Source organism: Pogonomyrmex barbatus, unplaced genomic scaffold (assembly GCF_055798465.1).
Source record: "Pogonomyrmex barbatus isolate J1 unplaced genomic scaffold, ASM5579846v1 scaffold9, whole genome shotgun sequence".
Classification (NCBI taxonomy): domain Eukaryota; kingdom Metazoa; phylum Arthropoda; class Insecta; order Hymenoptera; family Formicidae; genus Pogonomyrmex; species Pogonomyrmex barbatus.
The window spans coordinates 2,117,501-2,139,561 of record NW_028297193.1 but is presented as its reverse complement, the minus strand read 5'-3'; the positions used below and the strand labels follow the sequence as shown (position 1 = coordinate 2,139,561).

The 22,061-nt window shown below is 44.6% G+C and overlaps 2 protein-coding genes and 1 long non-coding RNA gene across 5 annotated transcripts in view; 1 reads left to right on the top strand and 2 right to left on the bottom strand.

Moving 5' to 3' along the window:
* LOC105428826 (protein trachealess) overlaps window positions 1-14,231 on the bottom strand; it is an 81,355-nt gene extending 67,124 nt beyond the window's left edge. The window contains exons 1-2 of one of the 2 annotated variants that reach the window (XM_089084736.1): window positions 13,693-14,231; window positions 13,164-13,467 (exon numbers count right to left, since the gene is read on the bottom strand). In XM_089084736.1, the coding sequence (XP_088940862.1) occupies window positions 13,164-13,459 (296 nt within the window). In that variant the 5' untranslated portion in view covers window positions 13,460-13,467; window positions 13,693-14,231. Of the gene's footprint in view, window positions 1-13,163 lie in introns of both variants that reach the window. The other variant, XM_011641345.2, reaches the window with a different exon arrangement.
* LOC148934526 (uncharacterized) overlaps window positions 1-16,514 on the top strand; it is a 34,695-nt gene extending 18,181 nt beyond the window's left edge. Inside the window, exons 2-3 of the long non-coding RNA XR_016141297.1 lie at window positions 15,323-15,449; window positions 16,215-16,514. This is a non-coding gene — a long non-coding RNA (uncharacterized LOC148934526). The remainder of the gene's footprint in view (window positions 1-15,322; window positions 15,450-16,214) is intronic.
* LOC105428825 (uncharacterized) overlaps window positions 1-22,061 on the bottom strand; it is a 66,257-nt gene that overhangs the window by 5,154 nt on the left and 39,042 nt on the right. Inside the window, exon 21 of one of the 2 annotated variants that reach the window (XM_089084682.1) lies at window positions 21,563-21,870. In XM_089084682.1, coding sequence (XP_088940808.1) covers window positions 21,582-21,870 — 289 coding nt within the window. In that variant the 3' untranslated portion in view covers window positions 21,563-21,581. Of the gene's footprint in view, window positions 1-16,410; window positions 21,871-22,061 lie in introns of those variants that run through there. The other variant, XM_011641343.2, reaches the window with a different exon arrangement.

Sequence of the window (22,061 nt, the reverse complement as noted above, 5' to 3'; positions counted from 1 at the left end):
GGCGTAACGCTAATGCTCCTCGTGCATGCCGTTCCGCATATTTCGCGACGATAGGAAAATGAGCGACCTTAGCGTCGTAACGCGATAAGATTTATATCTTGTTAACAACTCGCGCGAGTTTATTGTCGAGGAGGGTGTTCGGACAAAGGGAGAGGATAACGAAGGTTTAAGGCAGCGTTAACTTCAAAGGCCGCACGAAGACGTACGTCGACACGTAAGAAAGAATCGGGCAATAAAGTAGGCGGGGGAGGAGGGGGGGGGAGGGAATATTACGTGTATAAGGTGATAGCGTTGCGTACTGCCGCTCGTGCCACTTCTCGCGCGGATTATTTCGACGATGTAACGAAAGCTAAGCCCGTTGTGGCAATGCCGTAATGCGAGGCGTTATGTTGTCGCCACGAGTCGTAAAGTTAAACCTGTTAACTTCTGATCGATTCTCTCGTCCACGGCCGTATATTACAAGCTTTAATATTGAATTCCGAACGACACGCGTAATAGTTTTCATTTGTCGCCCCCCTCCCCCATCGATTGCACCTCGCCGCATTTTATTTTATTCGTCGGGTTTCGTCGAGCGAAACACAAATCGTTAGGACGCTTCGTTCGCAAGCGTCGAAAGACGCTTTCGATAGAAATCTCACGTAGACGTGAATGTAGTTACCTCGAAAATGATGCGTCTCGCGTCTCTCGCAACGCGATGCTCGTGAATTCGAAATAATCGACGATTCGCCGAAGAAGAGAAAAAAAAGGAGAAGGAGGAAGGAAGCGCCATATCGCGGCATTTCATCCGTAACGCCGAGATATCAACGAGAGGTGTCGTTGAATTTTAAATAAAAGCTCCGGCTCGTCGCGCGACTGGCAAAAAGGCGTTTGGAAAAACACGAGATTTCAATTAAAGAGACAAGATTAGTAATGAGACGTTCTGAATTTATTGCCTCGAAAACTGTGTGGCGCCTAAACTGTATGTCTGCGTGTATCCGCTCGTTCGACTAGACTCCGGAGCGCGCGCATGTTAAACGTATGCGTGCGTGCGTGCATGCGTGCGTGCGTGCGTGCGTGCGTGCGTGCGTGCGTGCGTGCGTGCGTGCGTGCGTGCGTGCGTGCGTGCGTGCGTGCGTGCGTGCGTGCGTGCGTGCGTGCGTGCGTGCGTGCGTGCGTGCGTGCGTGCGTGCGTGCGTGCGTGCGTGCGTGCGTGCGTGCGTGCGTGCGTGCGTGCGTGCGTGCGTGCGTGCGTGCGTGCGTGCGTGCGTGCGTGCGTGCGTGCGTGCGTGCGTGCGTGCGTGCGTGCGTGCGTGCGTGCGTGCACGTGCGCGTGGCTGAGGCTTAGGAAGCTCCATCGGACCTACGATACGCCCGCCGCAGAACCGCCTCATTTGCATCGGATCGAAATTCGTTTACTCTTTCACGAAATAATCACGCCGTCTCGTTTGCGAGTCGCTGTCTGCTGACTCAGTTCCGATCGCATTCCGATACCGTTTTTTGCCGTTGCCACAACTTCCTCCGAACGAACTTGAACGAATTTGACTCGAATCAGATCAGGAGAGACACTACTCGTATGTAGTTTCGCACGTTTTTATCGTGGACAAAACCTCGAGGTAACGATGAGGTTAGATGAAAATATCTAGGACTAGAGTACACGCGGGTTTTTTTTACGACACTTCCCACCACAGAAGCGATAATCTGAGGCGAGGTACGATACGCGCAATAAGGAAAAGAAAAGATCAGCATGTAACACTTAACCGATAGAAAAGCGTGTAAGGCACCGCGAGGGAGCAACTGGTTGCAGCGATTAGTCGTTCGTGACGTTGCGAATATAATTCGCGATAGGTATTCTCTCTACCGTGCGTAAAACAATTCGTACCACATAATCGGGCAAATTATACGTCACATCTTTACGTTCACGTGGAGTTTCCCCACTTATTCCTTCACGGTGCATCGATTAACAAGCCTCTTATCTCGTTTAAGAATTTTTATGGCAAAAGTTATGGCTCGAGTATCGCTGTCAGTGGGAGGCGGGAGGAGAGGGAAGAAAGACGGAGCGAGAGGGGGAGGAAGGGGCGCTTCGTCGGCAAACGCGTCTTAAAGACACGATCCCAGAGTAATCGTCTTTCGAACCCGGGCCCGATAAAAACGCTACGATACGAATCGGCGCGGCGGTTCACCGGCGATTAGCTTCAGGCTACGAATCTCTCCCTCTTCCTCCCCCTGTTCCTCTCTCTCTCTCTCTCTCTCTCTCTCTCTCTCTCTCTCTCTCTCTCTCTCGTCCCACATTATATCATGTAATTTTTATCGAATCTCAAATATGATCTCACAGTGCCTATATCGCGGAAATTATGCATAAAGCTTATCATCATTTATCCCGCGAGCTTATCGATTGCCGCGCAACGATGACCATTTCGCGAAAATCACCGGCTTCCACGCGGCTTTCCAGCCGCGCGCCCGGACGTGGAGGACAAGCAAATTGAAACGCGATCCCGCCGAACTCCGCCGAGCACCGGCGTCGTTATTATCTCATTACCCCCGTTACGTTACCGCATCTATTCTTAATTCGACGGCGAGGGAAAAAGTCTCGCGTTGGAGAAACGCGCCGGTTGATCGCGAGTCCATATCCGGCGATTAATTGCCTCCTCCGCTCCGCATCGCGCGATATCGCGATGTACTCCACTCAAAAAAAATGCTTCCTTGATCTACCTAGGATTCTAAATGTTTACAGTTAAAATATGTCGCTATTTTCTGTATTCGCTGGAAAATTGCCGTACGTAAAAAATTCACAGCAGTAACATCTAACAATATATGCGAGAAAATTTAGATCTCACTAAACTAAATCACTTTTGTAAAAGATGTGACTGGCGCCACAGAGAGACTTTCTTGCTAAATTTGACAAATTGTTTAGACTAAATTCTATCTCTGTCATCTATATTGGTTAGATACAAAACAGACGCGGTATCGCAATACTCGCTAGTCGTTTGTCCAATTTAGCTAATCTTTCGTATCTAGATAATTCTCGTTATGATTGCGAGACAATTTTTTTTTTCAGTGTTCGACATACGCGGATTACTGAAAGTCGGCATCGATCCCAAAGAGGCTCCCCCGCTGCGCCGTGCAGCTCGTCCCGTTACGCGTTGGTGCGCCGTATGGGAGTCTTTCTTACAAGAACAAGTCCTCGTTCCCCGAAGGATTGGTAATTCGCCGATTAAATTGAAAACGCGGCGAGGGCTAATTGCGTTCGGTCTGTATTATTCATCGAATTTACCATCTGTGGTCGCGTTCATTACGTTCGCCGACGACTCGTCGCGTCCAGCAGATTTCAGAAGCCCGAAGCTACGTAGCGCAATGTCGCGCGGGTTAAGAATGTAAATTGATGAAGTTGTTGGGAACCACTTAGGTACTTAGACATCCGATCGTCAGAGTTAGGTTTTAATTCACAAGCTTATATAACTGTGATTTTTTTTTTTTTTTGTTCTTTTCTCTCGGTATGTAAATACGTACGTATTTTTCTATCGCGATATTAAATCGACTTTACGTTTGCACCCATACAATTACAACTTACGTACCGATGGTAATAGATGGTATGTCCCGGCGACGTGTAGTGCCGCCCACGTGGTCACTTGACCTCCCTACGCCTCCGTATCTCTTAGTTAACCTTATCAACTCGATTCAACTCGACCTAACCGGTGCCGACTCACAGCTTGCTAGTGCGTAACCGACGTATAGGCGACATACGGGCGTACATCTGTCTTTTTTTTTTTTTCTGGCTCTCCCATAATATCATTAAATACGAATACGTTAAACGCCCGTAATGAGCAATTATTAATTCGATATTCGAAATTCCTTGACGCAAGCTCGGGTCGCTACTAATCTATTTACATACATAATCTATCTACCTCTATTTACATACATAAACGGCAACTTGAATCTTTGTACATATATCGAGTAATAGTGAAACAATTTAGGAAAAGAGAAGAGAAATTATTTTGTCATATAAACATTTCGATCGACAAAGTATATTATACTAGAGATATATAACAATATTTTTGTGGTCACGCTGCATCTTGTTGCTTATAATAATTATTTTTTGAATTTATCTATTTAAACTAAATAAGGCAAAACTATATATATATCCCCCTTCCCTAAAATCTTGACATCGATTAAAAATTCTCTACAGAAATATTTCTTAAATAAATCATAAAAAAAATTTTTTTAAATTTCATCATAATTTACTCTTTTTATTACGCAGCAACACGAGGACACTTTGCTCTCATTTGTCAAAGAATGTACCGGAATTTGTCTGAAAGTTATTAGTATTGTCTAGATATCTGGATGTCGTAGATATGCAAAACGCGGGGATCACTCGCGTGCACCCTCGCGGGGCGCGAAGACGCGAGCATCGAGAGATCGGGAGGGTGTGTATCGATCTAATAGTAATGAGCTCGATGCCGGTCGGAAGATTTTGAAATATACATTATGCGGGGATTATGGTTATGCATGCGGGAAAGGCGCTGAGAGTATTTTTCTTTTGATATACCCTTCGCACCCGGAGCATCTTTGCGGAGCGACGGATGAGATTTGAATAAAAGTATCCCCGGCGTGCCGCGTCCCCGTTCCTCTCCTCTCCTCTCCTCTCCTCTCCTCTCCTCTCCTCTCCTCTCCGCGGAGTCGCTGCTCCGTTGGGGCTTGATTCGCTAGCTACTTTTTACAACTGCGCGTTCTCATTAAATATGTATAGATTCGCGCCCCGTGCGCCCGTTCCCCCAATTCTTCGTCCCCCCTCCCGCCCGGCCTCCGATGATATAACCGCATCAGCGATTACTAAAAACATATGTTTTAAAGATCACGGAGCGTCGTCGCGCCAGCTACGCCTATGTGCGATCTCGGGTGATCGTACGACGCGTAGACGACTACTTTTGGCACACGCTTTGAAATGCGAACGGTTATACAGAAACTGTATTTTTAAGCGGGCGCTCGGCATAAATTACACGTCTGAATCAACGACGGGAGTGTCGGCCACGCGAAAGAGCGCGAACGGAGCGCGAGCGAGTCCGGGGATAACGACTCCTGATCTACGTACTCTTAAATCCTAGTCCATCCCCCCGGGTCTGCGTGACCCGGATTAAACTATAGGCTCGTATCGACGTCGGATTTCTCAAGGAGCTACCGGTGTTCGAATACCAGTTAATCGCGGGAAGTGGTCTAGCGTAACCATTGATATTTTCACGCTGCCCCGCGGCTAGCTGTAAACCCGACATTAGTCGCACAGTCGGTTTTAACGTGTTATCCAGCCGGCGGTTTGTATCCGAGCTGCAATTTCGAGCTGCGTAGCTTTCGCTTAGATAAAGATACTATTAGGTAACTGATAAATCGGCTCTTGTTCGACTATGTTGTACACGATGAAGAAAAGAAAAAAAAAAGAAAGAAAGAAAGGGAGGAAAACATTACGTTACCGTATAATTATAATAGCTGTCAACATTTTATCGAGGATCATTTATTAAGGACAGGTATATAATGCGTATGCGAGACTGCAATCGCGAGCACATCTCTCTCTCTCTCTCTCTCTCTTATAGCGATTCTTTATTAAGACGCAATATCGACGGTGGTTTCGTTCCTTCGCGGAACAAATGACCCGCAAGTTATCACCCTGAGAGTTCGACCCTTCCATTTAAAAAATGTAAATTCGTTAATGCAAGTAATGGGGGCGTGAAAATTTGTTCCTTCTCTCCCTGCCACGTGTTCTTTGCATCTCTATGCATCTCTCTCTCTCTCTCTCTCTCTTTCTCTCTCCCTCCCTCTCTTCTCCTTCCTCGCTCTCCCCCGCGACTCCACGCCGCACCCTATTACCTGAGACTATTATCCAATACAAAAAATCAAATAAAGTATGCTAAGTTACGCTTCGAAGACTTTGGGGAGCTCAGAAACTGCCGAGGGGTCGTAGAAACATTTTTTTTACTCCCGTTCCCCCACGTAGCGTCAACACCCGACTCGCCTGACTCTGTGCTCGCGTCGCGCATTTCTTCGTCGCCTATTAACTTCCAACAGGCTGTAACAATGAGACGTCGCCGAAACTTTTCTCGCGATTTATAGTCACGCCGTCGACGGCGCTCTCGGCGAAAGGAGAAAGAGAGAAAGAGAGAGAGAGAGAGAGAGACGCGACTTCGCAATTTGATCGCTTCGATTGCCGCGCGGCGTGCCTGCGCGCGACGAATCGATTTCTCATTCCGAGAGAGATGTCACTTTACTATGTTCATATACACGGAGAAGATGATAAATCTCGTCGTTGGAAGAAAAATCCGAGAGTCCGGCGTCCTGTTTACAGAGACCAGTTCCGAAAGACAGATCGCACATTCTGCATTAGCGTATTTCTGTGATTTAATGACTGCGCGGCCGCGTTTAAAGCCCCCGAGGTTCGTAATGTTGCAAATTGCATAAGATCGAGTGTGAGCTAAGCGTATACCGTTTGTGGCTCGTCCGACGAGCAGAACCGACGCGGTGGCGGCGGCGGCGGCGGCGGCGGCGGTATCAGTAGCCTGTTCTTATCCGCTGATCCGCATCTACATTATTAAACTTGATTGGAGGCCAGGCCAATTCCCGCGCGAAAACGACTTATTGCAGCGTGGCGTAGTGTGCCTCGACGTTAGACCATTATAGGAAAGTGCTGTTTAACGATTCGAAAAAAGCTCGATATAAAGCTCGATAATCGAAGAACGTCGCAGTTTAGGAACGTCGATCGGGGGGGGGGGGAGGGGATGATTATTGTTTTTTTCCTTTCCCTATTATTTTTGTTTTTTTTTTTTTTTGTTCCCTTATAATTATACCGCGAGATATAGTTTTCGTAAACAAAATTATTACGAGCCACGATAATCAGCTTTCTCCGCAGGCTATTGTTATTGGGATAACGGCGCGGTCAATTATGGCCGCGCGATAAACAAATCATCATCGTTTTTCTGCGAACGGCTAATACGCGCGGATACGCCGTTCAGGCGCGAGAGAGTCGCGTTTAGATCTATCTATTCCGGCATTAGTTGCATAAGATGTAATAAGTTTCACGTAATGCGAGGCGCAAAAAGATCGGGAATCGACGCCTGGGAAACACAACACGAGGGAATCTGAAAAAGCGCCATTTTACGCTTCAGGTAATATCATCGAATATAATGGAATGCGCGGCGATCGGGGGCTGTACGGTCAGTTTGCGGGACGGATAAAATCTCGGAGCGTTGTGCAAGAAAATCGAGCAATCCGATCTCTCGCGCACATTATTCTAACCAGGACGAAAAAGTCGGAACAAATCGTCGTCGATAAGACGTAAGACGTAACGTAATAAATCGCGCCGCATCGGCGTATCGGCGCGAAAGATTCATTTCTCGCGCGAGGAGGATTCGGCCGGAAGAGAATAGGAATTGATTCTTTTTTCGAGAGAGAGAGAGAGAGAGAGAGAGAGAGAGAAGGAAAGAACCCCGTAATTGCCTTCGACCCGGGGTAAATGAAGTTCTCATAAAGAATCCGCGCGTGCGTCCGTATCACCATACTAAATTCCGCGCCGCGAGCGGCCTTGATATCGCCGAACGTATTGAAATAAAACGTATCAAAGTAGCGTGCAAGACGTCGGGGCCCCTCTCTTTTCTCAATGGGCGTTTTTCAAACTAATTAAAGTGGATATTAAATCACTTCTGCGCCACACAGGCACGCATACACACCCGTGAGATTCACTGATGTACGACCCATTAATTAACGTTTCCGATGCTATAGAATATCGCTTGACTCCGTACCTCCGTAAAAGATTTCCGAGATACCTTTCTGATTGCTAATCGTTGTTACACGAATTTGCAAGGAGTATGAACTAGCCGCTCGATGAGTCGCCTCGATGCGACTCGCAAAACATTGACAGGCACAATCGTCTTGCGTACTTTTCCTCGCGTTTCCTCCCTCGTCCCAGTGAAATATTTAACGCATAGTATTATTATCAAAGAATACACATTATGTCTGTAAACGTTCTCATAACTAATAATCGTTCCAGGATTGCCGAGGTAATAAAAGTTGATGAGGCGAAAGGAAAGAAAAGGAGAAGAACGTCTAACGTCTCGGGAGAATTCGCTAGCTAAAAAGGTTGAAAAGGATCAAAAGAACAATCGCTGTCCTCGTGTGCTTTTTACATTGCGCAAACGGGTTGCGTACGATCGGACGCGCGACCCGATTATTACCGCGGGCGCATTATAAAATCTTTCTCGTGAGTCAGATTATCGTCTACGCGTTTCCCTCGTCGCGGTTTCTCCTCGATCGGCGTAATCCAAATAAAGAAAAAAAAAAAAAGAAGAAAAAAAGAAAAAAGAAAGAAACGGCGTTCAAAAGCGTTACGATTGATATTTTTCGGGAATATTGTTAAAGTCGTGAAGTCGTTCCAGCAGGCCCGGGCGAAAAACGCCGCGTCGCACGCAACGTCGTTTTGCGCTCGCACGAGCGAGCGGACGGTTGACGTCGCGCACGAGACGAGACGACGACGCGCGGTTATAGCGAGCGAGGAAGAAGCGAGGAAGGAGCGAGGAAGGAACGAGAGCCGCAGGCGAGTTGTATAATATGAACCGCGCCGCGCCGGAGTTTCGGCAGGCTATAATCAATTCTGATTGCAGTCCAGCGGATCGCAGCGCGATCCACTGGCCGATAGCCGAGAAAAAAGTCAGCGCATCCAACTACCGGGCTGCACCGGTGGTATGGCCAAAGCGAGGAGGCAAGGGCGGACGAAGGGACAGAGATAAAGTAAGAATAAGAAGAGGAGATGTGCGCGAAAGAGACACGGGCCGGACGGCGTCGGAGGGTAAAAGGGAGAGCTGAAGGGGGGAACGGCGATATACACCGAGGGGGACAGGGAGAGAACGAGGGTTCGGTGGGTGGTTGGAGGAGAAAAAACACGGGTAGAAACGGGTTTCGATACGCCACGCGGGCTCGGGGGTGCGAATTAGTTTGCGTCGCGATCGCAAACTGCGAGCGTTCGCCTACGATTCGGATGCGAGGAAGCGAGGCGTAGGTAAAAATGCATTCGAATTATTTATCGATGGATCCACGGCTGCCACGAGAGTCGTTTTCGAGGCAAACATCGGTGGCACTCAGAAAATATTAGCCTTCGTTTTTGCCGCGTTCTGGATTTTCTCTAGCGTAGAACGTGCGACCGGGAGGGAGGGAGCTTCGTGATGTCACGCGCGGAACGCACAGAAGCCGCAGATTATCTCGTACGGGCGCACGGAGAACTTGCGAGAACAACGATATCGCACTCGAATTAAGTGCTCTAGAGAGCTCACATGCGTAAGGGCTCGGTAAGGGCAAAGACCTCGCGCTAAACTATGCACGCCTCTGGCCTCGGATCCAATCGGAGTTAGGGACAGAGCCTCGTCCCGCCGTGGCTCGAGATATTTAAACTTCCGTGGAGGCTTTTTCGCATAAAAGATGAAATAACAAGCGTGTCGTACCAGTCCAGCATTACCAGCCCGTCGAGAGTCATTGCCCGGGTCTATCAAAAATACGCTCGGCAAGGACGGCGTCCCGCGTGCCTCGCCGTCCCGAATTATAAATTCCGAAAAGATGCGCGCGATAGGATTGTTGCCGGCGAAAAGAGGAAGGAAAAAAGAAAAAAAGAAGAACGAGGCGGCCATCGGTCCATCGGTGGCGGATATGTAATGTGCGAGTAACTCCAGCAACAACCTTGACTCGCCGCAAGCCATACTCGCGCGCTTCTTATAATCCCTTGTGTTCGCGCGCGTCCGGCCCCATTAGTAGTTGGCTGACCCATCATTCAATAACGCTCTCAATGTCTGTGCGACCGTGTCTCCGTGTCTTCGGACACACACGTATGCGCGACACGGCGATAATTAGACCGAATTTCCGCGCACGGAACGAACGCGAAAAGCGCAAAGTCCCGCGTGTCACGTAAATTCTTTAATTCGTCTCGCAGCGTTGTGTTATATCTTCATATATCTTATCTTGGCACCTCTTAAATTTATATTTAAAAAACAACTAACTATATATATATATATAGATATATATTTTTTTTTATATTTTAACGAGCCTGTGTGCTTTTTTTTATCTCTTTCTTTTTATCTTCACTTCTTCACATATGACAAGCATAATTTCGATACAAACTTACATTGTACAGATAACCGCGCATGAATAAACGTTAGTGTATCTGGGGAGCCTGCTAGTCTTAAGACGGGTGTCACTGAGACGTTGCATATATAATATTGCGTTTTGAATATACGATTTGACTCATGTGTTATGTCTACGAATGAATAATTAGAATGCTCGAATTATACGCATCGAGTCGCGGTATTAATATTATCATCTATAGAAAATACACCCGGTTTGCAACAATAGATTCTTTGTTGTAATACATGTACCTGACAATTCCTTTCACGAATAACAATACTTTGTTGATTTTGTAATACTTTATTAATTTTTAGTCGAGATGTCGGGAATAACGTCCGGGTGATCCAAAAACAGGCAAGACGACTGTCTAAAATTAATGGGCAGCATTGACTAAGAGACGCTTCGGCTTCTTGCCGAAAAAGGCTCGAAGAATACAGTAGCTTTTAAAGAATCAATGCAAATATCGCGGTCTTTTGTGCCAAGCGATTCGGAACGGCCGCTAACGCTCGGCTTGACAGGCAAACGTTACTTTCTCATTCATATCGACGCGAATCGGTGTCAAATGCCCCACGACTTTTCGTGAAATTATCATCTCTGTGGTGCGACTACCGTTTTACCGGCATTCCTCGGACGAACAAACGCGAGGTGAAAAGATGATTTCTACGGGCAACAAACGCGCGAAGCTGTCGAATATTCACCATGAAATATTCACCATAATGAAAAATTTTCTTTCTCTCTCTTAAAAATTCGCTCGTATTTTTTCGATTTTCTTGCAGTACAAAAACAATGATTTACCATTGATTGATTTCACTCGCGTGTAACGTGAATCGCTCGTGTAACATAATCGATCATCGAATCACAATTAGAACAATCGACTATCAGTTTCGCAGCGGATAGAAGAGAATAAAATAGTACAGTTAAAATCATAGCGATCAAAACACTGGTACTTCCCGAGTGGCGTCGTATCGAGACGACGATATGTCAATGTCATTCGCGCTGTCACTGTGTTATATACCAGGTGTCCAGAAATAAAAATCCCGAAACCGAGAGAGAGAGAGAGAGAGAGGTACAAAGGTTCCTTTTATACAAACAAGTTTCCTTTTAATATAAATCGTAAAGTAGCTAATTATTTTCATTTGAATGTTACATTTATCATTGTTTAAGGAAAGATGCCGCGCATAAGGAATCACAAAGAGGAAAAATGCGCGACGTCCATCGAAATATTTTCCAAAGTGACGAAGGAAGGTTTTTTTTTTCTCTTTTTCTCGAGGCAAGAAATGATTTAATTCGAGCTCGAATTTTCTTTTCGGATTTCGGGACACCCTTTAGTGGTTTTCCTCGTTACGATGACCGGCGTGATTATACGTTTTATAAATACGAGAGCGACAGACGTTCCTACTAGTTGCTCCGACATCGAAAGCACGACGGGCAGGATAATTGATAGCGGAATGCTAATAACTCGTACGAGGCAGGCATTATAATAAGTTTTTTGCCGGTCGTGTGCCCGGCGTCTAGCGTGCTCTCGCTCTCCCCGCGATGCACCGCGGGTGTTCTTTCCGGTACTTATTAGCACGTAATTTGCTTACTTCGGTCTCGGCGTTGATACGACTGGCTATCGCGTTGACACATCGCATTTGCAGGAGCTTTTATTTGTCCTTTCCAGGCTAGAGATACGTATCTCCGTTCGTAACGAAGGAACAAAGCTCCGCTTCCCTACTACGCATATGCACATGCGCTTTACGCACGAAATTAATAACAAGTTTCTTTACGTACGAAATTAATATAATAATAATAATAATGATAATAATAATAATAATAAACAGTATTTCAACATTCGTATTGTAAGGATGTAAAGTAAACTCGTCTCTCGCGCAAGATCAGTTATCGTCGCTATCAATGCGCGCGACTCCGACTGATTTGACATCGTGTTCGATTTCTCACGTAGAGATAACCCGAAGAAAAAAATCTGTGTTTATATAAATGCGCGAGTGCGAACGCGCGTAATCGAAAAAGCAGACGCGAATTGAGCCAGAGACGTATATGTGCCTCGCATTTTCTCCAGGCAGATTAGTAGTTACGGAATGAAAAAAATCTTAATACAATTTGCCGGGGTATTAAGCACACAAGGAGTATAATTACAAGAACTGTTGCTTTCCTCCAAGCGATTATACATCGCGGCATACGGGCATATGGAGTGTTAATAATTACGGTAGACGATGGAGAGCGTATGTGTGTTCGCGCTGAGAAAAGAACGATACCGCCGTGTTTTAAAATAAAGGCTTCGGTATCGCTAATACCAATTTCGTTTACATTTACGTTTGTAATGTATTACGCATATATCTCTCCTTTCTTTACGCAAAGTCCGAGATATATTTTTTTCAAGCTTTTTTCAAGCAAGATTATTTATTTGAGGAAACCACCTTTCGATTTTGCCACCTTTGATTTCGAATTTTTAACCGGCGAGCGCGGACTCGCCCGCGAATGTCAATCGCGTCGGGATATTAAGAATACTCGTAGATTAAAAAATATCTAGTACCTTTCCAAGTATTTGCTTGAAATGGGTAAATATGGGAGTACTTCCCCAGTGAGGAAATATTTACTAGGCAAACAACCGAGGCCAAGACAAGCGACCTCTCCACTTTGCCGGTGCATCTAGACTGGGCGACGGTAGATGCGACGGCGTTAGGCTTTACGGAAATATAGTTTATTTATGTCGTTCCTTCTAGTCTTCTCCGCAAAGACTACTCTCAGCTCGTAAAAGAGACGCGACGCAAAGTCGTATATGACTCGAGAGAATTAACTCGCTTCTTCGATTAGATTTCAATTAGGGCTACAGAAGTAGTTCACAAATTCGAATATGTATTCAGCGAGGAGAGCGAGCCGAACGTTGTAAATTTTATGAAATATCCATAAGAAACAGGCAACGTTCTATTTTTCCGAATTGCATCGAAATCTTCAGCGGTAGAGAAATTAAGGGGGACACACATTCGCTCTTTGCGTGGCGAAAGAAAGGGCGCGTGAAGGGCGCGCGTTATACCAACCTGGTAGGAAAATAGGGGAATCCCTGATGGACGTGTAGGTCCATGGGCATCGCGGGATGAGCGGACCCGTGATGCGCCGCGGCTGGCACGTACTCACCACCCGCTGACATGGGGGGCTGCATCATACCCGCGGCGGCGGCCGCGTGGTGACCCGCGAACATGGCCCCCCAATGGAAACCAGGTGCGCCCGGCATCGTCGACGGATGCTCCAATTCGAGGGCACGGTGACTTCCGCCGGCACCACCGACGATACCACCCCCGGCTGCGCCTCCGACACTTCCGCCTCCGCGGTGCATCCGCCACCCTTCCACCACGAATGTCGATGGTATTTCCGTCGTCTCGGTCGATCGCACACTCTTTCTCTTTCTCTCTCTCTCTCTCTCTCTCTCTCTCTCTCTCTTTCTCTCTCTTTCTTTCTTTCTTTCGTCCTATTCTTTTTCTTTCCTTCTCTCGCCCCTCCTCTCTCTCTCTCTCTCTCTCTCTTTCTTTTTATCTCTTTGACAATTCACTCAAATGCTCTACCGCTCACTTGCACACTGTGCGCGTGTCGCGTGTCACTCGCGCTCTTAACGCCCGCACCCGTGCCCGCACCGGTACTCGGGCCCGCGCCGGTACTCGGGCGCCGGCGGCCTTTTCCCGTCGACGGGAAACCTGTCGAACGGGAAGGGCTTGACGATCCGCGGATTCCTCGAGCACCGCACCATCGACCGGTACTTTATTCGCGCGGCACACGGTACACCCGTAACCGCCGTGGACGCATGGGCACCGTCGCGGCGTGGCAGCTGGTGACTCCAAGAACGGTGGCAGCGGCGACGACGCGACGGAGAACGCGGCGGCAGCGGTAGCGGCGGCGGCGGCGCGACGGCGGATGCGGATGCTGCGGGGGAGACAGGTGTCCGCGCCGTAGTGTATCCTCTGGCGAGCCGCTGCAGCCGAACGGACCCGAACAGTGGCGCAGCCTTTAGCTCGGCCATGAATGACGCGCCGTATTCCGAGTTACCTCGCGGAGGCGGAGCCTCGGCCTACTCTCGCCCGCGTGATACCTCCCGCCTCCATTCCCTCTCCGATCCTCTTTTTCTCCCCCCCCCCGATCTCCCTCCTGCCGTGACTTCACCCTCTCGCGACCACGTGCGCGCGCGCCCAAAGTACGCGAGTACGCTATCCTCTCTCGTTCTCTCCCTGTGCATCCCTCCGCGTGTCTGTCGAGCTCGCTCCCCTCGTTGGTATCACCGAGAATATTCCACCACCGTACGACGCGATATCTCGATACATTCTTTTAATCTGATATTTATAATTTAGCCATCTCTGTCGGACGACAGAGAGCGATTAGATAAAGACAAACTGAATCTGTCAGAAATAATTTTCGTATATGTATATGTGTCATCTATTCGAATCGAACTTTTGGGTCGAGATGTCCGATAATAGACGGAGGACTGCCGGATCGGACATTTGCAGGAAGAAAGCCGGGGAAATTAATATGCGATTCTCTCCCACGCGATCTCACGAGCGGGAGAGAAACGCCCCCCGTTGACCACGCGCGGGGCGGACAAGCGCGTCGCGGATCGACGAAACCGTAGAGACGCAAGCTCGTTTTGGAGTAACACTTGTTGAGCCACTTCGCCCTCGCGGCCTTCGACTAAACGCGTCCCTTAGTGGACGTTTCATAAATGACGGAGGCTTTCGAAAGTGAACTTTATTATTCATGGTTGGTCATGTACACCCGTTCCCACGACGTGATGGACCGAGAAATACTTATTTTCTTTATGCAAAATTATTTATTCCATAATACATCATATAATTAACGAATATCAAGGGACAAGAGTAATGGGTTGGTAATTCTCACGGATGACGGACGATTCGAGTGGAAATATATTTTCACCATCGTGCGACGTAGGGAGAAAGATTTTCCCTCGTGATTTTAATTCTCAAACAAACAAATTATCGTGCGACAACCGTTATTTCTTTCACCGGATGTACTACGCTTAGACAGTTTCGCGGAGTTATTACTTCTAATCAGGGATTCGCCGCGCGAATGGCAAATAAAAGCGACGCTGTAACGTACACGTTAAATCAGTCGGAGTTACGTCAGCCCCTCGAGTTGTATAACCGGTCTACTACCATAAAAAATTTAATCAAAATGCCCTCTTGGTAATTTACAGCTCGCTCAACCCTTGCCGGGCAAGGTGACTCTCCGGCCAAGGTGGGTGGAGAAGCGACCTCCGACTTGGTTAAGTAAGCCGAGTTTGAAGTAGGGGTTGCAGAACGATAGAGAGGAAACAACCGAAAGTAAGAAGGGACGGATAAACCCCGTAGGAGTCATAGAGCGGCAGTAAGATGCGGCCCATTTGCTCGTTCGAGAGGCTCTTTTCCGTAAAAAATAATTCAGTCCTCGCTCGTTTGTCGTTTGCCGCTCGTTTGTCGCTTAGGGCCTCGAAACGGCCAACAATGGAAAAATTCAAATTTAATCGAATCGTATTGCGAATTATACAATATAAAACATTAACAACAGCGCATAAGATATTTTTTCTATTCTTTATTAAATTTTTTTATATTTTAATTTTTATTTATTAATTTTTATATCTCTTTATTAGATCTTTGTTATTTCATAAATTTTATTTGACTCGTTATTCAGAAATAATTTATTCGATCGCACATTTTTTTCGATCACGTGCGTTAATTAATTTTATTTTTCATTATTCGTATTACTAGCCATATTATTTCAAATCGTGTGATAATCGAATAATCCGCTGTATTCGCGCGCGCGACATTCGTTCGATAATTTACCTGCGGCTTCGACTTATTGTTGCCGGGGAGAGGGGAGGGGGAGGGGGAGGGAGAGGAGGGCAACGTCGTGCCATTAAGTAGATTCTCTTAAGCAGAAAAATCGTTCCGCGCTGGCCTACCACACGTGGGTACAGGTGTGAGTCGTAATAACATAGTGGGTGTGCCCTTTAACCCCTAATATCCCTACCTTCGCGCTGACTTCACTAAGGCCGCCGCAAACGGACGTAGGAACACGGCAATCATCGTATCCCTCTGTATCAATTGCAGGCGCATTATTATTGCGGATATACTTGCCGGCGCAGCCGTATCATTGAACTTTCGGCAATACTTTTGCGAACGTTGTCATTGGCGACACGCATTATGCCCGATCGCCGCTTCTTTTATCACACGACGAGAGGAATCACCTTCGTGGATTTTCACACGGGATTTCAAGGATAAGCGGAGTATAAAAAATACATTCCCCTGAACAAGAATTCAAAATTTATTTCAAATGTCTAAAATGTAATATAATACCTCGAAAGGTGTAATATAATACTTTGAAAGGTGAAGAAAAAAAAAAAAAAATAATGTCGTCGATAAATTCAAATGTTACTTTACAATCGCGCAGCGATCCGTCTTGGCGCGGTAAAAATCTGAGAGTCGGCGCACGAGGTAATCGCACGGTGAGTTGAGCAATCCAATTTGGCGATTGTATCGAGATGTATAAACGTAGCGACGTTTACACCGAGAAATGCGAATCTCCGGTAATTGTAAAGTAACGCCACTTACGCGCTTCACTTTTGCGTGAGCAACATTCGAGAGTGTTAAAAGTCACACGAAGTGAAAAATTTTTTTAAAAATTAAGGAAAAAAAAAATATTGCTGAAAACTGCGACAGTCTCTTGTTGTCACTGGCGAATAAAATTTCAGTCGGAATTGCACGGATCTTCGAGGGAAGATCATCGGTAAACGGATGAGACAGCTCACGAAAAACGTGAATGAAAACGTAATTATTAGCATACATTAAAATTCACCGCTTCTATTTGAGCGCCAAACACGACATAGTCGAATAATACAGTTGAATACTAAATACTTTTAATCTTTATATACCCTGTGTTCTCTTTCAATTGTAGCTGATATTTTCTACTGAATTGTGTCTCACTCGTGTCTCAAGTAGAAGCGTTGTTACACATCTACATTGCTAAAAATATTATCGCTATAACTTTAGCGGCTTTCAAGACCATCGTTTCTCACAGACGAAATTCCTAACGAGTAACGATCAAGCTCATCGTATATTTTTTATCATTTTAATCAGCGTGAAAAGTGTTTTAATTCGATTGAAATAACATCTCAGAAAAAATGCGCCGTTATTAATTCTCTTTCTCCGCAAGTCAAACGATGATCTTCGAAGATACTGAATATCGTAATACTTTGTTCGCACTTATCGAACTGAATGTTTTCCTGTAATTCTCTTTTTGCCGAGCATTGCGATAACCATATACGGCTCCCTTTAATGATAACGAAAAAGATGCATGCATATATATATCTAATAGTCTATACGATATAGATGAATATATTCAGTAGAATGATAAGCGTGACACGATCGTTACAATATTATCAATATTCCTTCAACCGCGTGCATAAAATAACATAGGATAGATATTATAAGTAGCATTTTGATTTTTCAGGTACTTTATACACGTTATTATATCTCGTATAAGGCAGATAGAAAATCGTGTCGCGCATTCGCGACACGTAAAATATGCTTGAAATGCGTTACCTAAAATAGTTGCAACGAGAGGTGTTTTCACGAAATTTTCTTCCGCTTCATCACCTCAAGAAATATTGTTCAACATTATTATTTAATTTTCTTGGGTTTTAGCAACGAGACAAAAAATTTTTAATAGAATTTTAAGTAACGCCTTATATAAAATGTGCGGTACATTCCATTGTTTTTTTTTTCTCTCTAATGTTAGAATCGTATAAATGTAATATATGTAAATCTTCATGTCAAATCGCCATGAAAAATGAGCGCAAGATCACGCTTGATTATCGAGTTTTATTATCGTTCTCATTAAGTCAGAGATCTTTGTTTGAACGATTCGTTGTGATATACAACGATTGTTATACTGATATACTTTATCGAAAAATATTCGATGCCATTGACGTTTATCCGTCAACAGCGGGCAATTACACAATTGCCATTCTTTTATATGATGACTTGTAAGTACGTATGTACTTCATTATTGGATAACTATATAATTATCCAATAAATTCTCACTCAACTCGTTTCTTTGCGTCTGTCTCTAGTGGATGTTAAAACATTTTACGTAAATTACGTCTAAGTAAAAAATAATCGAATGATGATCTTAGGTCGATTAAAAATGTTATCACCTTCTTCATCGCTAAATTCGTAGTGTAAAAACGGCGAAACTAGGATACATTCCCGTTTACGTTAGGCCGTAGGAACCATCTCTCTGATCGTTCCTGTCTAATTATGCTTTCGTAATTGATAACGAAATAAGAGCTTCGTTTAATACAGCTTCGTTTACAATACAATAAAAACTGTATTAAATTCCCCCCATAAAATCAACATCCGTTATGGCGAAGACAACAGTCAAGATTTGTGGAAAGACTGAAATTGTTTTTCCACGTTTAATTAAAACTACTACAATTTCCTCGCAACTTTCTTACGCGCGTCAGTCGTAAAAAAATCACGAACATTCAGTCCGACGCATTCCTCGTCATGTATACAACTTCCCTCACATTCGCAATTTTCTCCAACGTTCGCTATTCGAGATGGTCATCGTTGTTTGCGATTCATTAACGCGACGTGTACTCGAAAGTACATATCCTTAATTACCTTTCTCTTTCTCTTTAATGCGCTTTCCAAAAAAAAAAAAAAAAATACATACTTTACAATAAAGTATATGTAAAGTTCTCTTTATCATCATTCTCATCGATGCGGCGAGTGCATCGAATATGCAGAAACACACTCGACTTACGCGCATTTCTCATCGAAAAGATATCGATATTGAATAGAATCTCTACTCGGTGCAGCTCATCTCTCTATCGAGCGCAATTACTGTGAATACTTGATTTCTTAGGCAATCCTAACCTCTGCCTAACAAACATTCGCTACTTGTAGCACATGGTACTTACGTAAAAAAGAAAAAAAAAATGAGCTGTCGGCGACCATACTACCATTCATGCAGGTCGCGACGTACTAGATCTTCGGCAACATAAAATAAAAATTCACAAAACGGATGGTGTAAAGTAACGGCAATTTGACATCGTTGGCGTTTGTGATTATATTTCGAAAAAAAAAAAAAAAAAAAATAAAATTTGTCCTGGCGATATTTTCACTTTGTGATATTTCTCACCTGTATTTCACCGGTATATTAAAATCAAATTTTGCGTCCAAACGATATCAAGCCACCGTTGCTTTACATACTTCTACTATCTACATGTAGATTGTATTTCGCTATCTCTATGTAGTCCGCAAAATGCCAAATGGACTTACCGACGATATCGCCTCTCTTATGAGGAGCTTAAAATCTGCACAAGCATCGATCGAAGTCGTTACGACAAGGCGCTTACACAGTAAGCATCGTGCAAGCTGTAAGCTTTCAATGATTGACCATAAGGCATTTCTCGTTACTTCGCATTACGCATATCTGAGACTGCAGAATGGCTGCTCTCGTCTTCATACAGATTACCACATTCACTTTACACCATATATTTTCTCAAAAAGACTTTACAAAATAGATTTCGAGCGACAAGTCGCGCTATTCACAAATTTCACAAATCACTCTATCAAAAGTTCGGTATTTGAAAAATTTTTTAAACATTATTTTTCTTTTTGGAAAAATAATTTTCGCCTTCTAACCACAAACTTTGCTCGCCATTTCTCTTTAAGTCTATTTACATTAGCCATTTCGCTTCTAAATACGAGTGCCTTCGAATATCAAAGACACATCACGAGGAAAATCGGTGAGTAGATTTTTACAATTAGATATTCTGACTAATTACGTTAATGGGTCGTTAATAACGACACATATGTACACCTCTCTCTCTCTCTTTCTCTCGTTAAAAGATCATGCATGAGAAAGATCGAAGAATTGTCGAGAAATATATCACAATCTAAAATCGTCAACCGTGTTAAAAGGAGATATATGCATATGAATATATCTTCCGATCGTATGTGCTATCCTAAGATAAGTATCCATAATAGCATGCACATTATTATGAACATCAAACATTACTTGACACGAGATAAAATAAGAAAATTTGAGGTGCAGAAGATTTCAGGAATGATAGAACGCATGCAATAATCGCTAAACTATACCTATATGCGCATGCATCCAAATTATTAATGTGCAAAGTCGTATTTATTATTATTATTCACGGATACAAACAGCCGGATAAATCCCGTTGCTATAATTAGATTCGACAATTTCTATTATATAATATCAGTGTGCCAATCGTCGTACATATATATTCGTAGGGAAATCTGCATGCATAAGTCGCGTTTTCCAAAAATCCATCATGCTCGACAAAGGGTACATATCCGATATAGCTTGTGCATGTACGTTTTACACATTTGCGATGTAGAAAAAAAGATGTCGAAATAAATATTCGTTGTCACGGAAACAAAAACGATGGCATTAAAAGCAGCGGGAGATCTTGGAACAAATAGGAAGCTTAGCGATATGGAATCCAAGTGCCGTTTCCCAGCGAAATTCGATGTAAATGGACTCCCGCCCGTCAAAAAACCATGTAAAGTCCATTTTATGTTTCCGGTTTCATCTCCTGCGGAAAACTAAACATTGTCCTCCGAGAAGAATAGTATATAATGAGTAAAATATATGATCTCTGTATATATATATATATATAAATCTATAAATAAATATTTATACACTTCAACAATAACATAGGCTGCTGACGCGCGCAATTCAGAATGACGGAAAAATAACTCAATGATGCAATTTTGCATCTTCTTCTTAAATATTAAATATTAAAATACTCTAAAAGAGCAAGACACACTTTCAATTGCGACATTTCGAGATTCGTTGCCAGGCTGTCTCTGTACAAAATCTGATTAATTATTTAAATCATTAATCATCTATCACTCTTTCTATGTGCAAAAATATATACGTAGCACTGGCGCGCATCAAAATTCAAAATATATATAAAATACTTCATTTTCGCGTATGTGAAAATTCTTCCTCTCATAGTAGTTAAGTCCAAACCGGATTTGTTCAGTAGCTTACGTCATGATACCTTGCGGCCAGAAATTACGGTACTATCGGTAGAATTTCTCGTGCGAAATAAAAAAAAAAATAAGAAGTAAAGACATACGCAGGCAGTGAGGAAATCAGTCAAGTGTCGGCAAATCATCTCTCCCGGAACGCATTGTCAAATTCAACAAGCTCCGATAATATATTTAAGATTAACAGTCTAATTAAGCGCGCGCGCTCGCTAAAAAATTCGCGGACAGCCTTACGCCGCGGGCTCGGCCGTTAAAATCGCGCGATGCCCGGATGCGTATCGGAACGGATACGTACATCTTATCCGTTTTTTTTTTTTCGCCAAAAATCACACATTTGATCTTTAGCGTCGATATTTTTCGTATACCTGCCGTCAATCGTGCCGCTCACACCGGCGGTGGCCCGAAGTGGTAGCGCATTTGCGGCGTGAGCGACAGGGTGAGCGTGTTCGCAGCCTCGCAGCAGTGCGGCTCCAAGAGGCAAGCGGCGCAGAAAAGGGCGACCAGGGCGAGGGTGAAAGGCAGTGACACCTTGAAGAGTCGCCAGAACCAACTCTGGGACGCCGACTCGTCGACGGGATCGCCCTTAGCGACGCCGGCGTTGCTCTTCGTGATCGACACCACTTCCATGCCGCTCTTCGCGTCTGCACCGCGATTGGACGCTCTTTTGCGCTTGCTAAAAAAAAAAATTGAAGAAAAAAAATATTTCGATGACCGAAATAATCGCTGCTCGCTTAACAGACACTACTATGAGTTAGTTCTGGGTTTTATTCTTTTTATATCGTAGCTTACTTATTCGGACGGACGCCCTGTCCCCGTTAATTTTTCGAAAAGTTTCGTTTCGCGTGATTCTCATCGTAGGAGAAA